The sequence below is a fragment of the Schistocerca cancellata genome, chromosome 3 (genome assembly GCF_023864275.1).
Source record: "Schistocerca cancellata isolate TAMUIC-IGC-003103 chromosome 3, iqSchCanc2.1, whole genome shotgun sequence".
NCBI lineage: Eukaryota > Metazoa > Arthropoda > Insecta > Orthoptera > Acrididae > Schistocerca > Schistocerca cancellata.
This window is the reverse complement of record NC_064628.1, coordinates 43,980,870-44,002,748: the sequence shown is the minus strand read 5'-3', so window position 1 is coordinate 44,002,748 and position 21,879 is coordinate 43,980,870. Positions and strand designations below refer to the sequence as shown.

The 21,879-nt window shown below is 43.5% G+C and overlaps 1 protein-coding gene across 1 annotated transcript in view; it reads left to right on the top strand.

The window, feature by feature from the left end:
* The first annotated feature begins 1,276 nt into the window (after positions 1-1,276).
* LOC126176889 (cytochrome P450 6k1-like) overlaps positions 1,277-21,879 on the top strand; it is a 69,049-nt gene continuing 48,446 nt past the window's right edge. The window contains exons 1-2 of the mRNA XM_049924091.1: positions 1,277-1,455; positions 20,626-20,852. Of these exons, the coding sequence (XP_049780048.1) occupies positions 20,633-20,852 (220 nt within the window). The 5' untranslated portion in view covers positions 1,277-1,455; positions 20,626-20,632. The remainder of the gene's footprint in view (positions 1,456-20,625; positions 20,853-21,879) is intronic.

Below are 21,879 nucleotides of genomic sequence, written 5' to 3'. Positions count from 1 at the left end.
AGCAGGCACCTGCAGACTTGGTCAGTTTTATTTTGAAGAATACTATTGTTCTTTTCTGAATGTATTAATGAACTCTACTTGAGGACCTACCATCTAGTTTTAACTATGCTGTCATACCAATCGACGGATTCCAGCAGATTCATAGCGGGAGATTAATGACTTTAACGAGGTTTCAGCTTTAGCCGAAAAGTTGCAGTAGCATTGACGAATCAACTAGATTCTCCAGCAACTTGTATCACCACTGTATTATTCAAAGTATAGCAGAGAATTGTACCCGTTCAGGATACTAAACTCGAGAAGAAATAAATTACTATGGCAACTACAAACATTCTGAATGTTCCAAGACTTATTACGTCACTGAATACAGCTGAGTCCTTCTGCAGAAAACTTCATGTGTGATTCTATATCTGGCACTTAGTACTTTCCGTGAGATTATTGTCGATCAGTAGGAAGTTATTTCAAGCTAGCGTCAATTACTTTACTTACATTCCTTTTGAGAGGATGGTGTAGGTGATATAACTAATGAAGGACATCGGCTGAACTAGAAAGAAAACAAAATTAAGGACACAACTTGACCAGAAGAAGGGGTCTGTTGGAATGACACATCCTGAGGCATCAAAGAATAGTCAGATTGCTAAGAGAGGGAGGTGTAGGAGAAAATCCTAGATGCGACCAAGGCTTCACTACAGCTAGAATGTTGAAATGAATGTAAGTTGCCTGTGCAGCGGTTCTAGACGCTTCAGCCCGCAACCGCGCTGCTGCTGTGGCCGCAGGTTCGAATCCTGCCTCGGGCATGGATGTGTGTGATGTCCTTAGGTTAGTTAGGTTTAAGTAGTTCTAAGTTCTAGGCGACTGATGACATCAGATGTTAAGTACCATAGTGCTCAGAGCCATTTTTTGTCTGTGCATAGGCTTCGACTGCCGTAGTTTGTTAGTAAATAGTTTTTCTGGGTCTGGTTCCGCGTCATGTTTGAAACTAACTGTCAGTGAATAAAACCGATATTTGGGCCAGAGTCGCAGTCGAACTTCCTCCGTGTCTGCTCGTGGTTATAGCTTGCCATAGTTACACAGAGTCGAGGAGTTTTGCACTGGACAGAACTGCATCATATCAGTCTCGAAGCTGAAGGCAAAATAGTAATGACGCAACGAAATGTGAGATAATGTGTTTATCACAGATTCTCCTCGTTGGCCAGAGATAAGTTGTGTAGGAAGCTGACCTGGGTGTGCCGCCTTTATCTCAGTGTGCGTCTGACGCGTCACAGCCCGCGACGCGTGCTCAGTGGCTTATATATGGCGTCGTAGCGACGCGGCTGCAGTTTCCTCACACACCGACTTCTGACAGCTTCGGAGGCAGTTCGGGTCCTGACGATTGCAGCCTACTAGCTACCTGTGGTAGAAACTGCTTTCCTTCTGGCTTTGCGTAGGGGGAAACACCGAGGAACCTTAACGTTACAGGTCAGCAGTTTCTTTTATTGTCCTTCACGCTCTGTATCAGTATGTTACTTGTGTCACCTGTGCTGCCGTTTTTATTCTGTTTACACCTTATTTTTATTGGTCTTCTGACTGGTTTGATGGAGCTTGCCATTATTTTCTCTCCTCGGCAAACCTCTAAGTCTCTCCTCAATTATTTGTTACATTAATTTCTGGCATTTCCTACATTTTTTTTCCATCTTCGGGTAACTCTAATAATGTGGTAGCTATTCCCGAACGTCTCGAAACATATCCTATCATCCTCTCCCTCCTCAAAGTTAGTATTTTCCACACATATTCCGTTCCTCGTCAACTCCCCATTTTTCATCTTATTTTTCAGCACCCTTCTGCAATATCTCACCTCAAACGCTTCATCTACATCTGTATCTACATACACACTCCACAAGCCACCGTACGGTGCTTGGCGGAGGGTACCCTTTACCCTATTTTCTCGTATCTTATCATCGTGGTCCTTACGCGAAATATATGTTGGCGGCTGCAGGATCGCTCTGTAGGCAGCTTAAAATGCCTGTGCTCCATATTTTCTCAGTAGGGTTCCTCGAAAGGAACGTTGCCTTCGTTCCAGGGATTCCCATCTGAGATCCGAAAGCATCTCTGTAACACTTGCGTGTTGTTCTAACCTACCGGCGTGTTATTCGGACCTAACGGTAAAAAATCTTGCAGCCCGCCTCTGAATTGCTTCGGACTGGTGTGGATTCCAAACTCTCAAGCAGTACTCAAGAATAGGTCGCACAAGCATCTTACATGCAGTCTCCTTCACAGATGAACTACACTTTCCTAAAACTCTCCCAATAAACCGTAATCGGCCACTCGCCTTCCGTATCACAATTCTCACATCCATCTTCTTCGTTTCAAGTACTATAGCTAAGATGCAAGATTGTTAAAATTTGCCGTATTATATTATTTTTAGCGTCATAACAATAAGACCATCACCCGTATTTACTGGTTTGTTTATATTGACCCGGTTTTAGTAATACAATACACCATCTTTGAGCCCGTCTATGACTCTGGATGATCACGTTGATATCGGAACTCATCACCACACTTTTTGTAGAAAGTCCAGAAGACATCGCCTTCCGCAAAACTCCACATAACTTCTTATCGTCAGTGGTGTGTATGGTGGCAGAACATCACCTCAACAATTGAGGCGCCGAGAACCCTAAGTGCCCAAAGGTAACCGTCACCGATTTTGAAATTGTAACATATATGCATGAACCTGACATTTGTTGAACTTATGGAAAACCAGCTTTATCCATACATGAACATTCACGAAAATCTGTCTCGCCGAATTCTCAGATATTCATTTCTATATGGGCCCAGGGCACAAAGCATAATTTTGTTGCTCTGCAGTGCTCCATTGTTATCTGGGATTTACAACATAGTTTAGTGTCCACATCGTGTACGATGTCCATACTTTACAATGTATCGTCAGTTTAATCTGTTCCTCAAGCCACAGAACGTCCTTCATGATAATTATTATAACGAAGACTGTGAACTCTTGATATAGGTCATAATTGCGTGTCTGGTCCATTTAGTGTCTCTTCTTTATGTTCTAATTCTAGATTCACAGTAATTGCAAGCTTTACAACTAGACTATATACGGAAATTTTGTGAATTAACGTTGATAATAAATATATTCTTAAATATTAGTTACATTTTCATAACATAAAGGGGGTACTTTGTTTTTACATAGGAATTATAGCATGTTAAGACTTGGTTAAAAAAAGTTCATACCTATGACACTGGTGTTTGGCCTACAAGTCTGATTTTCATGGACAACTATTTTTGATCATTGTGCCTATTACGCTCTTTTAGAAGCATGAGGATGGTCTGCTGTTTCACTGGGAGTTAGAGTTTCAGTAAAATGACATACAGTTATTGTGCAAAATCATGATTTTCCAGACGTAATGAAAAGCTTTATGTGCGTTGCAGCATCATAGTAATGCGAATTCAGATTCAGGTTGCATGAGGTTTTCCTAAATCATCTGAAGCCCTCATTCTGAGCTAGTATTCCTTCACTGATGACTTCGACGTTGAGATGAAGTTCAACCGTAATTAATCTTCAGTCCATCTTTCCGTCCCGCTTTACAAACGTTATTGGCTCTAACAGACCCAACAACGTAACCATTCAAGATCGCAGCAGATGCTCTCCTACTGTGAAAGAACCTCATAAACAAGATGATAGAGGTTGCGGTTCCGTATTCCGCCAGACCGGTTGTTACACAAAACGCACTGGAAGCAATGGCGTTATTCAGGAATTAAATTATCGACTCCTTGGGCTCATAGTTGAAGAGAGATGGAAGATTCAGTTTGCTTTGAACTCTAATAACAGCCGTGCTTGCAGGCTACACTATAGGAATTCAGATTTGCCTACTAAGCAAATAACTGTTGTTTATGGGTGACATAATCACCGTGTTATGTGATGTTCAGAAGTGTAATTTGCGAGAGCAGTTCCCTTTGCAGATGACAAGCAACAATTATGCAATAATGTAAAGAGAGTGCAGCAGAAACCAGTAGTGCATAAAATAAGAAGTGAGTAAAGGTACCCAGTGACGGTGGTACAACAGTGCTGAAATCTCTTTGGACATTTGTAAACAACAACTTAATGGGCAGCCTGAATTCATATAGACGGATCAATCAGATCCGTCATTATTTTTGTTTACTGCGCACGTCTAGTCGTGACAGACGACTCCAACTTCGTTAAAGAATTATTTAACAGGATTTAGTAAATTTTCAATAACGAAATCGGGCTCCTGAGACTGTAAGTGACGCTCCAGTTCTTATTTTAGTTCACAAATTGGCTATATTCACAGTAGGTGCATATCTGGAATGCTGAAATGACATTGACTACCTTGAACAACTATAGCTGTTTAGCGTGATGGAACTATATTAATAGACATGCATAATGTCTCAACTGATAAATCTGTGAAAAGAATACGATGGCAAAACATAGTTCTCTGAAGCTCAGGCACATATTTTTTCAAGGAGCGATCTGATTCTTCTGAGAAGAATACAGAGTTACTATAAATGATACATTCGTTTTCAAAGCTGTTTATTTTCCGAAGTATATAGAGGGTTTATACAAGGGCGATGTACTTGAGGACAATATTATGGAAATGGAAGAGGATGTAGATGAAGACGAAATGGGAGATAAGATACTGCGTGAAGAGTTTGACAGAGCACTGAAAGACCTGAGTCGAAACAAGGCCCCGGGAGTAGACAACATTCCATTTGAACTACTGATGGCCTCGGGAGAGCCAGTCATGACAAAACTGTACCATCTGGTGAGCACGATGTACGAGACAGGCGAAATACCCTCAGACTTCAAGAAGAATATAATAATTCCAAACCCAAAGAAAGCAGGTGTTGACAGATGTGAAAATTACCGAACTATCAGTTTAATAAGTCACAGCTGCAAAATACTTACGCGAATTCTTTACAGACGAATGGAAAAACTGGTAGAAGCCGACCTCGGGGAAGATCAGTTTGGATTCCGTAGAAATGTTGGAACACGTGAGGCAATACTGACCTTACGACTTATCTTAGAAGAAAGATTAAGAAAAGGCACACCTACATTTCTAGCATTTGTAGACTTAGAGAAAGCTTTTGACAATGTTAACTGGAATACTCTCTTTCAAATTCTGAAGGTGGCTGGGGTAAAATACAGGGAGCGAAAGGCTATTTACAGTTTGTACAGAAACCAGATGGCAGTTATAAGAGTCGAGGGGCATGAAAGGGAAGCAGTGGTTGGGAAAGGAGTAAGACAGGGTTGTAGCCTCTCCCCGATGTTATTCAATCTGTATATTGAGCAAGCAGTAAAGGAAACAAAAGAAAAATTCGGAATAGGTATTAAAATTCATGGAGAAGAAGTAAAAACTTTGAGGTTCGCCGATGACATTGTAATTCTGTCAGAGACAGCAAAGGATTTGGAAGAGCAGTTGAACGGAATGGACAGTGTCTTGAAAGGAGGATATAAGATGAACATCAACAAAAGCAAAACGAGGATAATGGAATGTAGTCAAATTAAGTCGGGTGATGCTGAGGGAATTAGATTAGGAAATGAGACACTTAAAGTAGTAAAGGAGTTTTGCTATTTAGGGAGTAAAATAACCGATGATGGTCGAAGTAGAGAGGATATAAAATGTAGACTGGCAATGGCAAGGAAAGCGTTTCTCAAGAAGAGGACTTTGTTAACATCGAGTATAGATTTAAGTGTCAGGAAATCGTTTCTGAAAGTATTTGTATGGAGTGTAGCCATGTATGGAAGTGAAACATGGACGATAACTAGTTTGGACAAGAAGAGAATAGAAGCTTTCGAAATGTGGTGCTACAGAAGAATGCTGAAGATAAGGTGGGTAGATCACGTAACTAATGAGGAGGTATTGAATAGGATTGGGGAGAAGAGAAGTTTGTGGCACAACTTGACTAGAAGAAGGGATCGGTTGGTAGGACATGTTTTGAGGCATCAAGGGATCACAAATTTAGCTTTGGAGGGCAGTGTGGAGGGTAAAAATCGTAGAGGGAGACCAAGAGATGAATACACTAAGCAGATTCAGAAGGATGTAGGTTGCAGTAGATACTGGGAGATGAAGAAGCTTGCATAGGATAGAGTAGCATGGAGAGCTGCATCAAACCAGTCTCAGGACTGAAGACCACAACAACAACATATGTGATCAAAAGTATCCGGACACCTGGCTGAAAATGGCTTACAAGTTCGTGGCGCCCCCCATCGGTAATGCTTGAATACAATATGGTGTTGGCCCACCATTAGCCTTGATGATAACTTCCACTCTCGGAGGGATACATTCAATCAAGTGCTGGAAGATTTCTTGGGTAATAGCAGCCCGTTCCTCAAGGAATGCTGCACTGAGAAGAGGTATCGATTTCAGTCGGTGAAGCCAGCCACGATGTCGGCGTCCCAAAACATCCCAAAGGCGTTCTGTAGGATTCAGATCAGGGCTCTGTGCAGGCCAGTCCATTACAGGGATGTTATTGACGTGTAACCACACCGCGACAGGCCGTGTATTATGAACTGGTGCTCGACCCTGTTGAAAGATGCAGTCGCCATCCCCGAATTGCTCTTCCACAGTGGGAAGCAAGAATGTGTTTAAAACATCAATGTAGGCGTGTGCTGTGATAGCACTAGGCAAAACAACAAGGGGTGCAAGCCCCCTCCATGGAAATCACGACCACACAATAACACTATCGCCTCCGACTTTTACTGTTAGCGCTACACGCGCTGGCAGATGACTTTCACCGGGCATTCGCCATACCCACACCCTGCCATCGTATGCGTCACTCTACACAACGTTTTTCGACTGTTCAGTCGGCCAATGTTTAAGCGCCTTACAACAAGCGAGGCGTCGTTTGGCATTTACCGGCGTGATGTGTGAGTTATGACTAGCCGCTCGACCACGAAATCCAAGTTTTCTCACCTCGCGCATAACTGTCATAGTACTTGCAGTGAATCCTGATGCAGTTTGGAATTACTGAATGATGGTCTGGATAGAAGTCAGCCTGTTACACACGACGTCCTCTTCAACTGTCGGCGGTAACTGTCAGTCAACAGACGAGGCAGTCCTTTACACTTTTGTGCTTTGTGTCCCTTCACGTTTCCACTTGACTATCACATCGGAAACAGTGGACCTAGAGATCTTTAGGAGTGTGGTAATCTCGCGTACAGACGTATAATACAAGTGGCACCCAATCACCTGAGCACGTTCGAAGCCTGTGAGTTACGCAGAGCGCCCCATTCTGTTCCCTCACGATATGTAATAACTTCTGAGGTCGCTGATATGGAGTACAATGCACCTAATATGAAAAACGTATGTTTTTGGAGGTGTCCGGATACTTTTGATCACATAGTGTATGACTGATGCATGAATACAACCGTAAACGTTCTGAGTCTGTATTGTGCCCACCATTTGGCGTTACGAAATAATACCATCAGAGAATGGCCTCAGAGCAAGAAAAAAGCTTTTGTGTGCTGAAAATGTGAGATGTTTAACTGTTGAACACATCAGTTTACATTCAAAAGGAATTACGGAAAAAACGCCATATAAACAGAACGCTTTGTGTTCGTATCGACAGTTTAGGGGCACTGTTTTCTCTATAAACATATGGGACACGAAACATAATCGTGAAACTGTGGCCCATGAACGAGAATGGGCCGAAGGTTGATGTTTGCTGGGCAATGTCACAAACGAAGCTGTCTGAGCCGATTTTCAATCAGAAGACTAGGTCAGATACCTCTTATCTTGATATGCTGCAGATGTGATTGTTTACACAACCGACTGCTGAATCCAAGTATTTCATTTTCGAGCAAGACGGAGAACCACTTCGCTGGAGCACCAACGTTCGTTGCTACCTAAACGACGAATTTCCACATCGCTGAATTGGAATGATGTGAATCTCTTCCCTTCACCCGACCTAATGCCTTGTGACTTTTTCCTTTGCCGGTATATGAAGGACCGTGTTTAGGTTCCTCCACTGCCAAGGACACTCAAGGGAGCGTCAATGGTCTGCGATGACCATCGACAACATGTTGCTACATGAGGTATGGACAAGTGTCGTGTGAGAAGAGGGGCACTCATAGAATATTTGTGGAGTGCAAAATGTAGACACGGTGAGTTTACAGTTCTATTTATGCATCGATCATAACTGCACATATAATAGTTGGGAAAATATGTAGCTATGAAAATGAATGAATCTTTTATAATAGCCGGCCAGGGTGGCCGAGCGGTTCTAAGCGCTACAGTCTGGAACCGCGCAACCACTACGGTCGCAGGTTCGAATCCTGCCTCGGGCATGGATGTGTGTGATGTCCTTAGGTTAGTTAGGTTTAAGAAGTTCTAAGTTCTAGGGGACTGATGACCTCAGAAGTTATGTCCCATAGTGCTCAGAGCCATTTGAACCATTTTTTTTTTATAATAGCCCTGAATCTGTGCATCTAAACAACGCCAACTCTGGCACTGACATAAACATTTTTCACGGCACATTTTAAACACATCAGCAGTGACAAAGAGCTTCACACATTATCTGTAATTATTGTGAGATAGACCGATGCGGCGTATGCTTTTTTATCGCTCTTATCATTTTCGGCTTTCCCTTCCACTCCTGATAAAAACAGTGCTTGCAATTTTTAGATCGCTGTAGATAAGTAAAGCGTACTTGTCATATGAGGAACAACACGAAAAAAATATCGAGTGCCAATTATTTTCTAACTTTTATTCGGATATCGTTTAACAGAACGATGTGTTTCCCTATTTCAGCAATTTGTATCACGCATCTTCAATGGGTTCCTCGAAGTGCCTTTGAAATTATGGATAATTACGTATAGACACACGTGTCCAAACGTAAAAACATCTTCGCAGTCACTCATAGACAGGGGTAGTAGCAGTGCGAGCTCTTTCGGACTCCGCAGCGAGGTCGCACAGTCCACTTGCGGCAATGGTCGGTGGCTGTCGTGTTTATATTCCACCCAGCCGAACTTCGCTGCCAACTGTACGCTTCGTATCCTCATGTGAAGTGTTTAGTGGTTATGCAACCGTTCGCCCGAAAGCCCTACCTTTCTTTCAGTTTTCCTTACGGTCAGGGAAAATCCAAGACTGCTAGTACAGACGGTTGGTTGGTGGAGATGATCGATTTATGAGAGTGAGACATTTCATCTACAGTACGATTCTTTTTAATTTTTTTATTTTTTTATTTATTTTTTTGTTTTTATTTTTGTAAATTCTGCTTTCTTTAAAGTTATTAGCGATGTAATTTGACCAAGATCTTTCGACACACAGAGCGTACAGATTCAGAAAGTATCGTTCGTCCGAAACACAACTACCGCTTTGTTCACACGAAGTAATGAGTGCTGTGAACAAAGGAACTAAAACTGATTCAATATTTCTAGTTTTCCAGAAGGCTTTTGAATGGAGTATCATTTCACTTCTGTGACTTTATTCATGATTTCCCCCACTCATAGTAAGTGACGAAAAAACACCGAATTAGTAATGTCTCATGTTCGCCAAGGGAGTGTTATAGGCCCTCTGCTTTTCCTAATCGATATAAACGATTTAGGAGATAATCTGAGCAGTCCCCCAAGAGTGTTTATAGATGATACTGTTATTACTGCGTCTCGATGAAGCGAAAGGTTGTAAATGGCTCTGAATAATGAAAGGTGTGAAGTCATCAACATTAGCGCTAAAACAAATGCATTAAATTTCGGTTGCACGATAAATCGCACAAATTTAAAGGCTGTAAACTAAATTAAATACCTGGGGATTACAATTATGAACAATTTAAATCGGAAAGATCACATAAATAATGTTGTGGGGAAGGCGAACAAAAGACTGCGTTTTATTGACAGAATGCTTAGAAGAGGCAACACGACTACTAAAGAGAGTCCGCAGTGCCCGGATTCGATTCCCGGCGGGGTCAGGGATTTTCTCTGCCTCGTGATGACTGGGTGTTGTGTGATGTCCTTAGGTTAGTTAGGTTTAAGTAGTTCTAAGTTCTAGGGGACTGATGACCGTAGCTGTTAAGTCCCATAGTGCTCAGAGCCATTTGAACCATTTGAACGACTACTAAAGAGAATGCTTACACTACGCCTGTCCGTCCTCTTCTGCATTGTGTGCGATCCGCTTCAGAGAAGGCTGACTGAGAGCATGGGAAAATTTCAGTGTACGGCAGTTCGTTTTGTGTAGTCGCGAAATAGGGGAGAAAGTGTCACGGATCTGATAGGCGAGATGGAATAGCAATCATTAAAACAGGACGTGTTTCGATGCGGCAAGACCTTTTCACGAAATTTAAATCACCATCTTTCTCCACCGAATGCGAAAATATTTTTTTTCCGTCCACTTGGATGGAAAAAATGATCATCGCAATAAAATAAGAGAAATCAGAATTCGCACGAAAAGGTGTTCGTTTATCCTGTGCATTCTTTGAGAGTGGAACGGTAGAGAAATAGTCTGGAGGTCGTTCAACGAACTCTCTGCCAAGCACTTAAGTGTGAATTACATACAACTCTTGTAGACAATGATGTAGATATACACTCCTGGAAATAGAAAAAAGAACACATTGACACCGGTGTGTCAGACCCACCATACTTGCTCCGGACACTGCGAGAGGGCTGTACAAGCAATGATCACACGCACGGCACAGCGGACACACCAGGAACCGCGGTGTTGGCCGTCGAATGGCGCTAGCTGCGCAGCATTTGTGCACCGCCGCCGTCAGTGTCAGCCAGTTTGCCGTGGCATACGGAGCTCAATCGCAGTCTTTAACACTGGTAGCATGCCGCGACAGCGTGGACGTGAACCGTATGTGCAGTTGACGGACTTTGAGCGAGGGCGTATAGTGGGCATGCGGGAGGCCGGGTGGACGTACCGCCGAATTGCTCAACACGTGGGGCGTGAGGTCTCCACAGTACATCGATGTTGTCGCCAGTGGTCGGCGGAAGGTGCACGTGCCCGTCGACCTGGGACCGGACCGCAGCGACGCACGCCAAGACCGTAGGATCCTACGCAGTACCGTAGGGGACCGCACCGCCACTTCCCAGCAAATTAGGGACACTGTTGCTCCTGGGGTATCGGCGAGGACCATTCGCAACCGTCTCCATGAAGCTGGGCTACGGTCCCGCACACGGTTAGGCCGTCTTCCGCTCACGCCGCAACATCGTGCAGCTCGCCTCCAGTGGTGTCGCGACAGGCGTGAATGGAGGGACGAATGGAGACGTGTCGTCTTCAGTGATGAGAGTCGCTTCTGCCTTGGTGCCAATGATGGTCGTATGCGTGTTTGGCGCCGTGCAGGTGAGCGCCACAATCAGGACTGCATACGACCGAGGCACACAGGGCCAACACCCGGCATCGTGGTGTGGGGAGCGATCGCCTACACTGGCCGTACACCACTGGTGATCGTCGAGGGGACACTGAATAGTGCACGGTACATCCAAACCGTCATCGAACCCATCGTTCTACCATTCCTAGACCGGCAAGGGAACTTGGTGTTCCAACAGGACAATGCGCGTCCGCATGTATCCCGTGCCACCCAACGTGCTCTAGAAGGTGTAAGTCAACTACCCTGGCCAGCAAGATCTCCGGATCTGTCCCCCATTGAGCATGTTTGGGACTGGATGAAGCGTCGTCTCACGTGGTCTGCACGTCCAGCACGAACGCTGGTCCAACTGAGGCGCCAGGTGGAAATGGCATGGCAAGCCGTTCCACAGGACTACATCCAGCATCTCTACGATCGTCTCCATGGGAGAATAGCAGCCTGCATTGCTGCGAAAGGTGGATATACACTGTACTAGTGCCGACATTGTGCATGCTCTGTTGCCTGTGTCTATGTGCCTGTGGTTCTGTCAGTGTGATCATGTGATGTATCTGACCCCAGGCATGTGTCAATAAAGTTTCCCCTTCCTGGGACAATGAATTCACGGTGTTCTTATTTCAATTTCCAGGAGTGTAGATAAAAATTTATATTTAAATTGGGGATATAAGATTCTCTCATAGTTTCTGGTTTCTTTTTCAACACCAGAGCATGCTACGGAATAATCTATAATCAAGGTATATCTACCTTTAGTGCCTCGAAAAGAGCTATAATGAAGAGAAAGTTCTTAAAAAATCTACGGCCCACGTTTACGATGAGCTGCTGCAACATCCACCTCACATAAAAGTCCCCAAGTTCCCGTCCGACTTGTGGGGCCGCGGGTAAAATTTATATAACTTTTAGTTGTTAGTTTATGTACTTAGTGTTTGCAGTTCGCCGTCTTTCTCACGCGAGCCTGGCAACTATTTCTGTGGTCAGCCAGAAACTGATGGAGAACATACTGACCGTAGTTCCCAGTCTGCACGTCCACATTCTTGTCCAGCTCACTGAAAGAGATGTTTCTATTCTCTTTCTGCTTAGCCGTACCAGGACTATCATATTAAATGAAGGTATAAAGTTGCATTTCATAGACATATTTACTACAGTATCTCAAGCACAACAATTTGAAAGTCAATATGTTCAATTGACCGTAAATCTTTATATAGTAAACAGCATTGTTATCAGTTCAGAGGTGACCTCTACGGTACATTCCCAGCAAATTGTCTAACTACTAATACTCAAATAAATGTTCGAAATAAATACTCACCATAAAAGTGGAAGTAAGAGCCACCACTTGCCACGCCAATTTGTAGAATTCACGGACGGCACACTAACAGATACTTTACTACAAATCTAAGCCATCCAGGATGATGTACAGACCTCGCGTGTTCGATATTAGCTATTACAGAAAATACGCGTTTTGTCATAGTCCTTCTCTGACGCCATCCGAGACAGAGCCCAAGCCGTCGTTTGACCGACGCGGATCTTACAGTGGCTGAGTCCGAAGTGAACCTCTTCCTATTTTTTTTATTTTCCTTTATTGCATTTCGATTCCCCCGTGCCCGAAGGGGGGTGGGGTGATAAAACGGTGACGTTGTAAAAAAACTATAAAATGGCGGTATGTTACGGAATTTAAAATATAAAAACACGGCGTTGACGCTGAGGATGAAGACACACAGTAGGCAGACAGTCACAATTAAAAAAACACGGCGACAGTCTGGTTTCTGTTCGCCCGAGATAAAAAACACAACTAGCGACAGTATGGTGGTTGTTCGCAACACTAACAGGGAACGCACGGCACTGAACATTCACTTAACACAGAACTATAGAGGTGACACGGCCGCAGATGGGGGCGTGAGGAGGACCTGGACAGATGAGGGGGAAAAGAAAAAAAGGGGGGGCAATGGAGGGAGAGGACATAGAAAAAAGGGGGGCAGGGCGGACGCAGAAGGATTGGGGAAGGCAGTGGAGGGGAAAGCAAAAGGACTCAGGGGAGAGAAGGGAGTCAGAGAGAGGGTCGGTGGGGAAAAAACAGGTTGGAAGGGGGGAGAGGGAGCCCGCGAAAAGGACAGAATGACAGAGGGGGAGGTGAGGATCAGAGTTGATAGGAGGGATAAACGGAGGGAGTTGATGGAATCCACCTTCGGAAAGGAGATGGTATAGAGATGGACCTCTTCCTGCCTCTCGGGCTGCAGTGCTGCAGTGGCTGACCAATGGAACACATGCTGCCATCTGCCTTATGCACACGGCAGCAGTCACTTGAATGACCGCTTTCTCGGACACACAGTCTTTAATATCAAAGTTATGAGTTAATTTAGAATCTTCTTAATTTTTACGTGCATTCAGGCAAGTTAGTAGAAGCGGTAGAAAAAGTTTCAGCCCACTTGAATAAAAAATTTGCTTTCTAGAATTTGTAGAGTGGAACTGACGGTAGATCGTTACCTCTGAACTATAACTTTAAAAAAACCTTGTTTTGGTTGTTATTAATATTTCGGTCCTAAAATTTGTTGTAGCTCTATTGCATAATAAGTTGTCTCATGTGATGTAAACAAAATTTTCGAGCATTATAATTACAGGTATTTAATCTACACGCATGCTCATAAATTAAGGATAATGCTGATACATGGTGAAACAACGCTCTGGTGGGCGGTTTGCGGGTTTAAATCACCTCGGGGTATGACCACACTGTGGATTTGACCTGAGGTCGTGGCACAGTGACGATAACAGCAGTTCACATACGCAAAGGTGTGTTGGTGCATGTCAGAGTATGGTGCAGCGAGTAAGTGTGCAGACGTTTTCAGACGTGCTAATGGTGACTGTGTGTTGAAAATGGCCCAAAGAACACATATTGGTGACGTTACGAGGGGTAGAATACTAGGGCGACTGGTGGCTGGTCAAACACAGCAGGTCGTAGCACAGGCCCTCCGTGTGCCACAAAGTGTGATCTCAAGATTGTGGCAACGATTCCAGCAGACAGGAAACGTGTCCAGGCGTTACAGTACGGACGTCCACAGTGTGCAACACCACAAGAAGACCGATATCTCACCATCAGTGCCCACAGAAGACCACAGAGTACTGCAGGTAGCCTTGCTCAGGACCTTACCGCAGCCACTGGAACAGTTGTGTCCAGACACATAGTCTACAGACGACTGAACAGACATGGTTTATTCGCCAAGAGACCTGTAAGGTGCATTCCACTGACCCCTGGTCACAGGAGAGCCCGTAAAGACTGGTGTCAAGAACACAGTACGTGGTCATTGGAACAGTGGTCCCAGGCTATGTTCACAGACGACTCCAGGTATGGTCTGAACAGTGATTCTCGCCGGGTTTTCATCTGGTGTGAACAAGGAATCAGGTTTTCATCTTGCGTGAACCAGGAGCCAGATACCAACCCGTTAATGTCCTTGAAAGGGACCTGTATGGAGGTCGTAGTTTGATGGTGTGGGGTTGGATTATGATTGGTGTACGTACACCCCTGCATGTCTTTGACAGAGGAACTGTAACAGGTCAGGTGTATCGGGACGTCATTTTCCACCAGTATGTCCGCCTTTTCAGGAGTGCAGTGGGTCCCACCTTCCTCCTGGTGGGTGATAATGCACGCCCCACCGAGCTGACATCGTGGAGGAGTACCTTGAAACAGAAGATATCAGGAGAATGGAGTGGCCTGCCTGTTCCCCAGACCTAAGCTCCATCTGTAACGTATCCCTTCCCTTCTATCGACAATGTTAGAAATATATGACCGTGTAAGCGTGTACCTAAACAATTGGAATAAAATTTTGAAAAGGCTATCGTTCCAAAGATTCAATATAAAGTCGATAAATGAGGGGGAGGTTAACAACAAGATGCTTTTTAGTATGGTTCTTCGAAAGGTTTGTGCTATCATTCACGTACTGTGCCAACGAGATTGGGTACCACGTGAATCGGAACAGAGTAATAAGAGTTACTGAAATAATTATAGCTAAAAGAAACACGGTCGCCAGCCCAATTGGGCAAAATTTCTGTTCGGTAGGTGAATTAATGAGCCGACCAATCAGTGTCAAGAATTACTCGAACACGCGCGGCAACAGAGGGCTGCACGTTACCAAAAACAACTGAAACATTTACGTAATAAAGCGAGAAAGAAAATAGTTTGCTCTCGAAATATCATTAGCTAATAGAGTTGAAATTTTGAAAACACGCAAGATAACACATAGATTAATGCTTACTTACTGTTGTAAGTGACAATGGCGCCACCTCACAATAGCGTCTACTATTTCCATATGAATTTTGGAAAATGGAAAAAAATAATTAAAAGAAACTCTATTGACTTCTGAACAGGGAAGTAGAAATTGGTAATTACTGTATCAAAAGGTAATTATTATACTTTAGCACGACTGCAAGTAAAAATGTGAACCAGAACTTTACTAACAATAAATTACAATAATCACTGATATTTTCACTCACTCATTAATTCTAGTTAGTGCTTTTGTTCATAGTGCCAGGAATCATTTTAATTTGATTAGTTGATTTACTATTTGCAACAAATAGATCACCTCAGATTAAAGTTCAAATTTAAAGTTAGTGAGACTGAAATTACTGACTGCTTTAAGTTCAAATCTTTAATCTAAGTGAATCATTTAGTTCATAAGCAAAATTAACTGGCACTGCAATTTTTATTTTTCATAAACGGTACTCGGATTATTGTATGAATAGGACAGGGCAGGAACCTACTTGCTGAATGATTTTACGAAAATCACGGGTAAACGGTTTTGATTATAATATGGTAATTATTCATTCGCAAAACATCACAAAGCTGAGTAACACCGTTACAAAACTAGTTGACAATAAGCTGTGATGCAGCAATCGTACTTCAGTCCATTCTCGCCGTGACGAAGTTACTGCCGACGTTACTGCTGCTGGCTCCTTCCCATGATAATTAGCGAGCACGGGAGTTACTGGCAATGATATTGGCGTGGCGGGTTCTTGATGTTACTGCAGCCAGTATTTCCACCGCCCGCGCTCATCACTTGCCACGTGCTGCTAAACAATCACTCCTCCAGTACAGTGCACGCCATCCATGCGTCCGTACTTCACCAAGTCTCACACCAGAGGTCTCTCTCTCTGTGTAGCGCGGGCTCTGACGTAACATCCTCCCCCGTCCACACACGCCGCTACTCCAACGATACTTATTCGTTGACAAAAACCTAAAGATTCCCTAATATTCCCTCAGCGATTACTCATCGATATTTACGTAATATACATAATTGATTATACTGCAAAATAAATTAATTCGTACATCGTGTACATATAAATTTACATAAAGATAAAAGCAAGTATATGTACAATAATAAAGGGTCAAAGAGCACATCGGCATGAAGGTGTTACACATCGAGCACGTCTGGGATACTCTCTGTCGACGTATAGCTGCACGTCTTCAAACCCCTAGGACACTTCAGGAGCTCCGACAGGCACTGGTGCACGAATGGGAGGCTATACCCCAGCAGCTGCTCGACCACCTGATCCAGAGTATGCCAGCCAGTTGTGCGGCCTGTGTACGTGTGCACGGTGATCATATCCCATACTAATGTCAGGGTACATGCGCAGGAAACAGTGGCGTTTTGTAGCACATGTGTTTCGGGACGGTTTTCTCAACGTATCACCAATACCGTGGACTTACATATCTGTGTGCTGTGTGTTCCCTATGTGTTTATGCTATTAGCGCCAGTTTTGTGTAGTGCAACGTTGTGTGGCACCACATTCTGCAATTATCCTTAATTTATGAGCATACAAATGGGCATGGTTTAGTTACAAATCTGGTTTTCATTAAATTACTCGAAAACCATTAGAGATAGCTTAACGTGGTCTCTTACTTATTATTGTTAGCTTGAACTGAAGCATCATACAAATTTTTACATTTCTAAGTCTAACATTTAGCGCCTTCAATTTTTCTTAAAAATGTGGATTCTGACAATAATTTTTATTCTGTCCTATTGAAACATGCACCATTGGTTTCTGACATGCATTTGCACATTATGACCAAATTGTGGCTTTCTATCTTTATTATTTAGCGCCACTTATTTTTTCTTAAAACTATATTATTATGAAAACTATTGATTTAATTACTTTAAGACTTGACATTTGAAACGTTATTACATTAAAGTATATGTTTACAAAGTTTGAAAAAGAAATTTTGCCTTTTAATTTTATACTTAATTGTGGTGCAGTACTTGTGCGCTATGCGCAGACGCATTAAGGTGACGTGGCGCTACTAGCAGTGAACTGGGGTAAGTCCCGGCTCACTCGCCCGCCTCTGTTACGCTTCAGACTGATCGCTGACCAGGGAAAACGTGCTTAACGCGGGGCTTCCATCCTCCGCCCGCTCCGTCTGGTACGATGCAGTTACGGAAACGATCTCGAAAGAGCGGTAAAGATACAGGATCAATCACACGCCTGGCTCACTCTGCGACTACTGCCACGTTAATCAGTCAATAGCATTTAGGCTTCCATCGTCGCATGGAACTGGACAAGGAAGGGACTGGTGCCATGAACCGCACAGCACCGTATATGATTGAAATAGCGTGCATTTTAGAGCAGAGTTTTCGACATATCACAGAAATGAAAAAATCTAAAAGGCAGAATGAAAATATATTTAAAATACGATCTTAAGAAGCAGCACTGCACTTTCATTAAAATATGAAGTAACTGCTCTAGCGGAAACATATTTGGGTGACAGGAACATTAGATGTATGATATGCGTATAGGTTTAGAGGTCAGTTGGCTTGTAATTGTAGGTGTGAGGGTTGATTTTTGGGTGGATAGAGGGGAGACAAAAAAGGAGTAGGAGACTTACGTGTGAGGAAGACAGTCGAATGAAGAGGAGAGTGGTAGTGTAGGATGGAAATAGAAGGGGCAGGCTTGATGAAGTGTGAGAGAGGTAGGGAGAGATGGCAGTCGGTAATATTGTATCTGTAATTGATAAGAGATAACGTAGACATTACAAACATTTATTAAATCGATAAAACACGAGCATATTTATTTGCGCTACACACAGGATGAATAATTATGTATATATCTTTTACACATCTTTTATACACAGCACTTCACTGTTCCAGCACTTTTTCTGGTTTATTCAGTCGCTAGCGGTGCTGTTACCATGAGCAATCGCTGGCTAGCTGTTAATCGTATTACATCCTTTTGTTCTCAATGCAAGCCTTCCGAGATCTTGGCGGAACTCGGTGTGCGGTATCTTAAAATATGTACGGAGGTTTATATTTGAGGGATGTTGAAACGATAGAATGCGCCTGTACAGACTCGGCAGCGTACTTTTATTGGAAATTAGGGGGGCCATCATAGGATTGTTGGAATCGAGTTTAGCGTACAGAGTACAGAGGTGTGAGTGAGTCGTGATGGGAATTTGATGAAGTGATAGAAGATCCACGTAAGAGAAAAGAACGGTCGTGGAATGCGAGGTGGAGTGCACGGCGTCCAAGTACAGGGTTATTACAAATGATTGAAGCGATTTCGCAGCTCTACAATAACTTTATTATTTTAGATATTTTCACAATGCTTTGCACACACATACAAAAACTCAAAAAGTTTTTTTAGGCATTCACAAATGTTCGATATGTGCCCCTTTAGTGATTCGGCAGACATCAAGCTGATAATCAAGTTCCTCCCACACTCGGCGCAGCGTGTCCCCATCAATGAGTTCGAAAGCATCGTTGATGCGAGCTCGCAGTTCTGGCACGTTTCTTGGTAGAGGAGGTTTAAACACTGAATCTTTCACATAACCCCACAGAAAGAAATCGCACGGGGCTAAGTCGGCAGAGCGTGGAGGCCATGACATGAATTGCTGATCATGATCTTCACCACGACCGATCCATCGGATTTCCAATCTCCTGTTTAAGAAATGCCGAACATCATGATGGAAGTGCGGTGGAGCACCATCCTGTTGAAAGATGAAGTCGGCGCTGTCGGTCTCCAGTTGTAGCAGGAGCCAATTTTCCAGCATGTCCAGATACATGTGTCCTGTAACGGTTTTTTCACAGAAGAAAAAGGGGCCGTAAACTTTAAACCGTGAGATTGCACAAAACACGTTAACTTTTGGTGAATTGCGAATTTGCTGCATGAATGTGTGAGGATTCTCTACCGCCCAGATTCGCACATTGTGTCTGTTCACTTCACCATTAAGAAAAAATGTTGCTTCATCACTGAAAACAAGTTTCGCACTGAACGCATCCTCTTCCATGAGCTGTTGCAACCGCGCCGAAAATTCAAAGCGTTTGACTTTGTCATCGGGTGTCAGGGCTTGTAGCAATTGTAAACGGTAAGGCTTCTGCTTTAGCCTTTTCCGTAAGATTTTCCAAACCGTCGGCTGTGGTACGTTTAGCTCCCTGCTTGCTTTATTCGTCGACTTCCGCGGGCTACGCGTGAAACTTGCCCGCACGCGTTCAACCGTTTCTTCGCTCACTGCAGGCCGACCCGTTGATTTCCCCTTACAGAGGCATCCAGAAGCTTTAAACTGCGCATACCATCGCCGAATGGAGTTAGCAGTTGGTGGATCTTTGTTGAACTTCGTCCTGAAGTGTCGTTGCACTGTTATGACTGACTGATGTGAGTGCATTTCAAACACGACATACGCTTTCTCGGCTCCTGTCGCCATTTTGTCTCACTGCGCTCTCGAGCGCTCTGGCGGCAGAAACCTAAAGTGCGGCTTCAGCCGAACGAAACTTTATGAGTTTTTCTACGTATCTGTAGTGTGTCGTGACCATATGTCCATGAATGGAGCTACAGTGAATTTATGAAATCGCTTCAATCATTTGTAATAGCCCTGTATTTCGAGGAACTGACAGAAGTTGGGTGGAACGAATACCCATGCAGCACTGGCGTAGCAGAGGATTAAGGTTTCGTATGCGTGAAGAATAGTGGCGAGGTGCAATCCCCGTATTTGGCCAGCTAGTATTTTTGCGCTATTGTTGATTTATTAGTAGGTGAGGTTTCCACGTTAGTTTTAAAAAAATACTGCCAGCAGTGCGTTTTCACTTGGGCAGGAAAAGCTTTCAGCACGGGAACGGTGTGTAGAACAAGGGTTTGCTTTTCACACAGCGTTTCCACACATCTATAAACATAATTAGATCCTCGTTTATATGTAGTTTACAAACACACACACTTAGACTCATTTACATTTGTCGTGAACCCCGAAGAATGTAGAAAGCTTACCTAACACGGCGCCCGCCTCCAAGGACCCCTTGCTAAATTTCTATTGGATGCTGACGCCGTTTCTTCTTTTGCTTTTTCCAGACTGCAAATGGCGCTGTTTCTGGACTCCTGGATCGGCGACTTGGTCGTCGTTTTGTCGGCGGCCGTGCTCGCTCTCTACTTGTGGTTCTCCAGTAGGTACAAGTACTGGAAGAACAAGGGAGTGCCGTACGTGGAACCCATTCTCCCGTTTGGAAACTTCACGAGAACCTTTCTCGGCAGGGAAGCTCTCGGTGTGACCATACAGAAAATATACAATCGACTGCCAAGTAAGTTATTTTCTGAGAATTTTCATTATGCATTATTCAGTGGGATTATTATATCAGCTGTGTTAATTCTTGCATCTTTTGTACATTATTTACTGCGAATGGAATCTCCCGCCCGGGATCGCGAGCTTTTCCTGGAGATGAGTCACTTATCTTTTGTATTCAGGACGTGTTGAGAAATCAATGTGCGTGCAGAGCGTACTAAGAATCATAGGGCGTACTATATCGATAAGTTTATAGTACTCAAATAAAGAGACGTTTTTCTACGGTCTCGATCCGTGAGCTGAGTGAAACGTGTGTTGCTAGAGCCCAGTTACACGTTGCTTAAGCGCATAAGAGTCTACGGAGTTGCTGAGACTGCCTGCTGCAGTACCGACGGCAACTCTACATGCGTGCGTAATAGCGCGTACGATGACACACGAGTTATGCCGAGAGAAGCCGAAGCATTCACTCAAACGTGTGCTTTCAAACGGCGAGAGCGTCTGTAGCTGTGCATTCATAAGCTCTCACTGAGTGCCATCAAAATAATTTCGAAAAGAAAGCATGCGATTTCTTTTCATATTCGACTATCGATTATTTAGCAAAGTCGATCACGACCACTAGCAAGAAACTCATTGACTTAGCTGATAATATGTAATTTCTATAATGTAATACATAATACATGTTTGTAGTAATAGCACTTCACTTCTGATTGCTTGGTGATTCCGTAGATAGCACACAATTCTTCCGAAATTGTATTTTAGTCTTCATGAAGAAGTCCGTATTTCGAATGTTGAAATCAGTTACATTTAGCTCGCCATATTTTGCTACCATGACTTGAGGATATATAACGACTGAAGATCCTAAAAGGTCATTGGTTTCATGGAAGACCTATTCCTTTAGCTAATTCCAAAATTATGTCACGTATCAACAAGAGAATTTATGATACAACAACAGAATTCATTTAAATGATCGTTTTGAAAAGTAACGTTTATTCGACCAATGCTACACACCGAAATAATATGTTTTAAGCAATAAATTGTAACCTAAG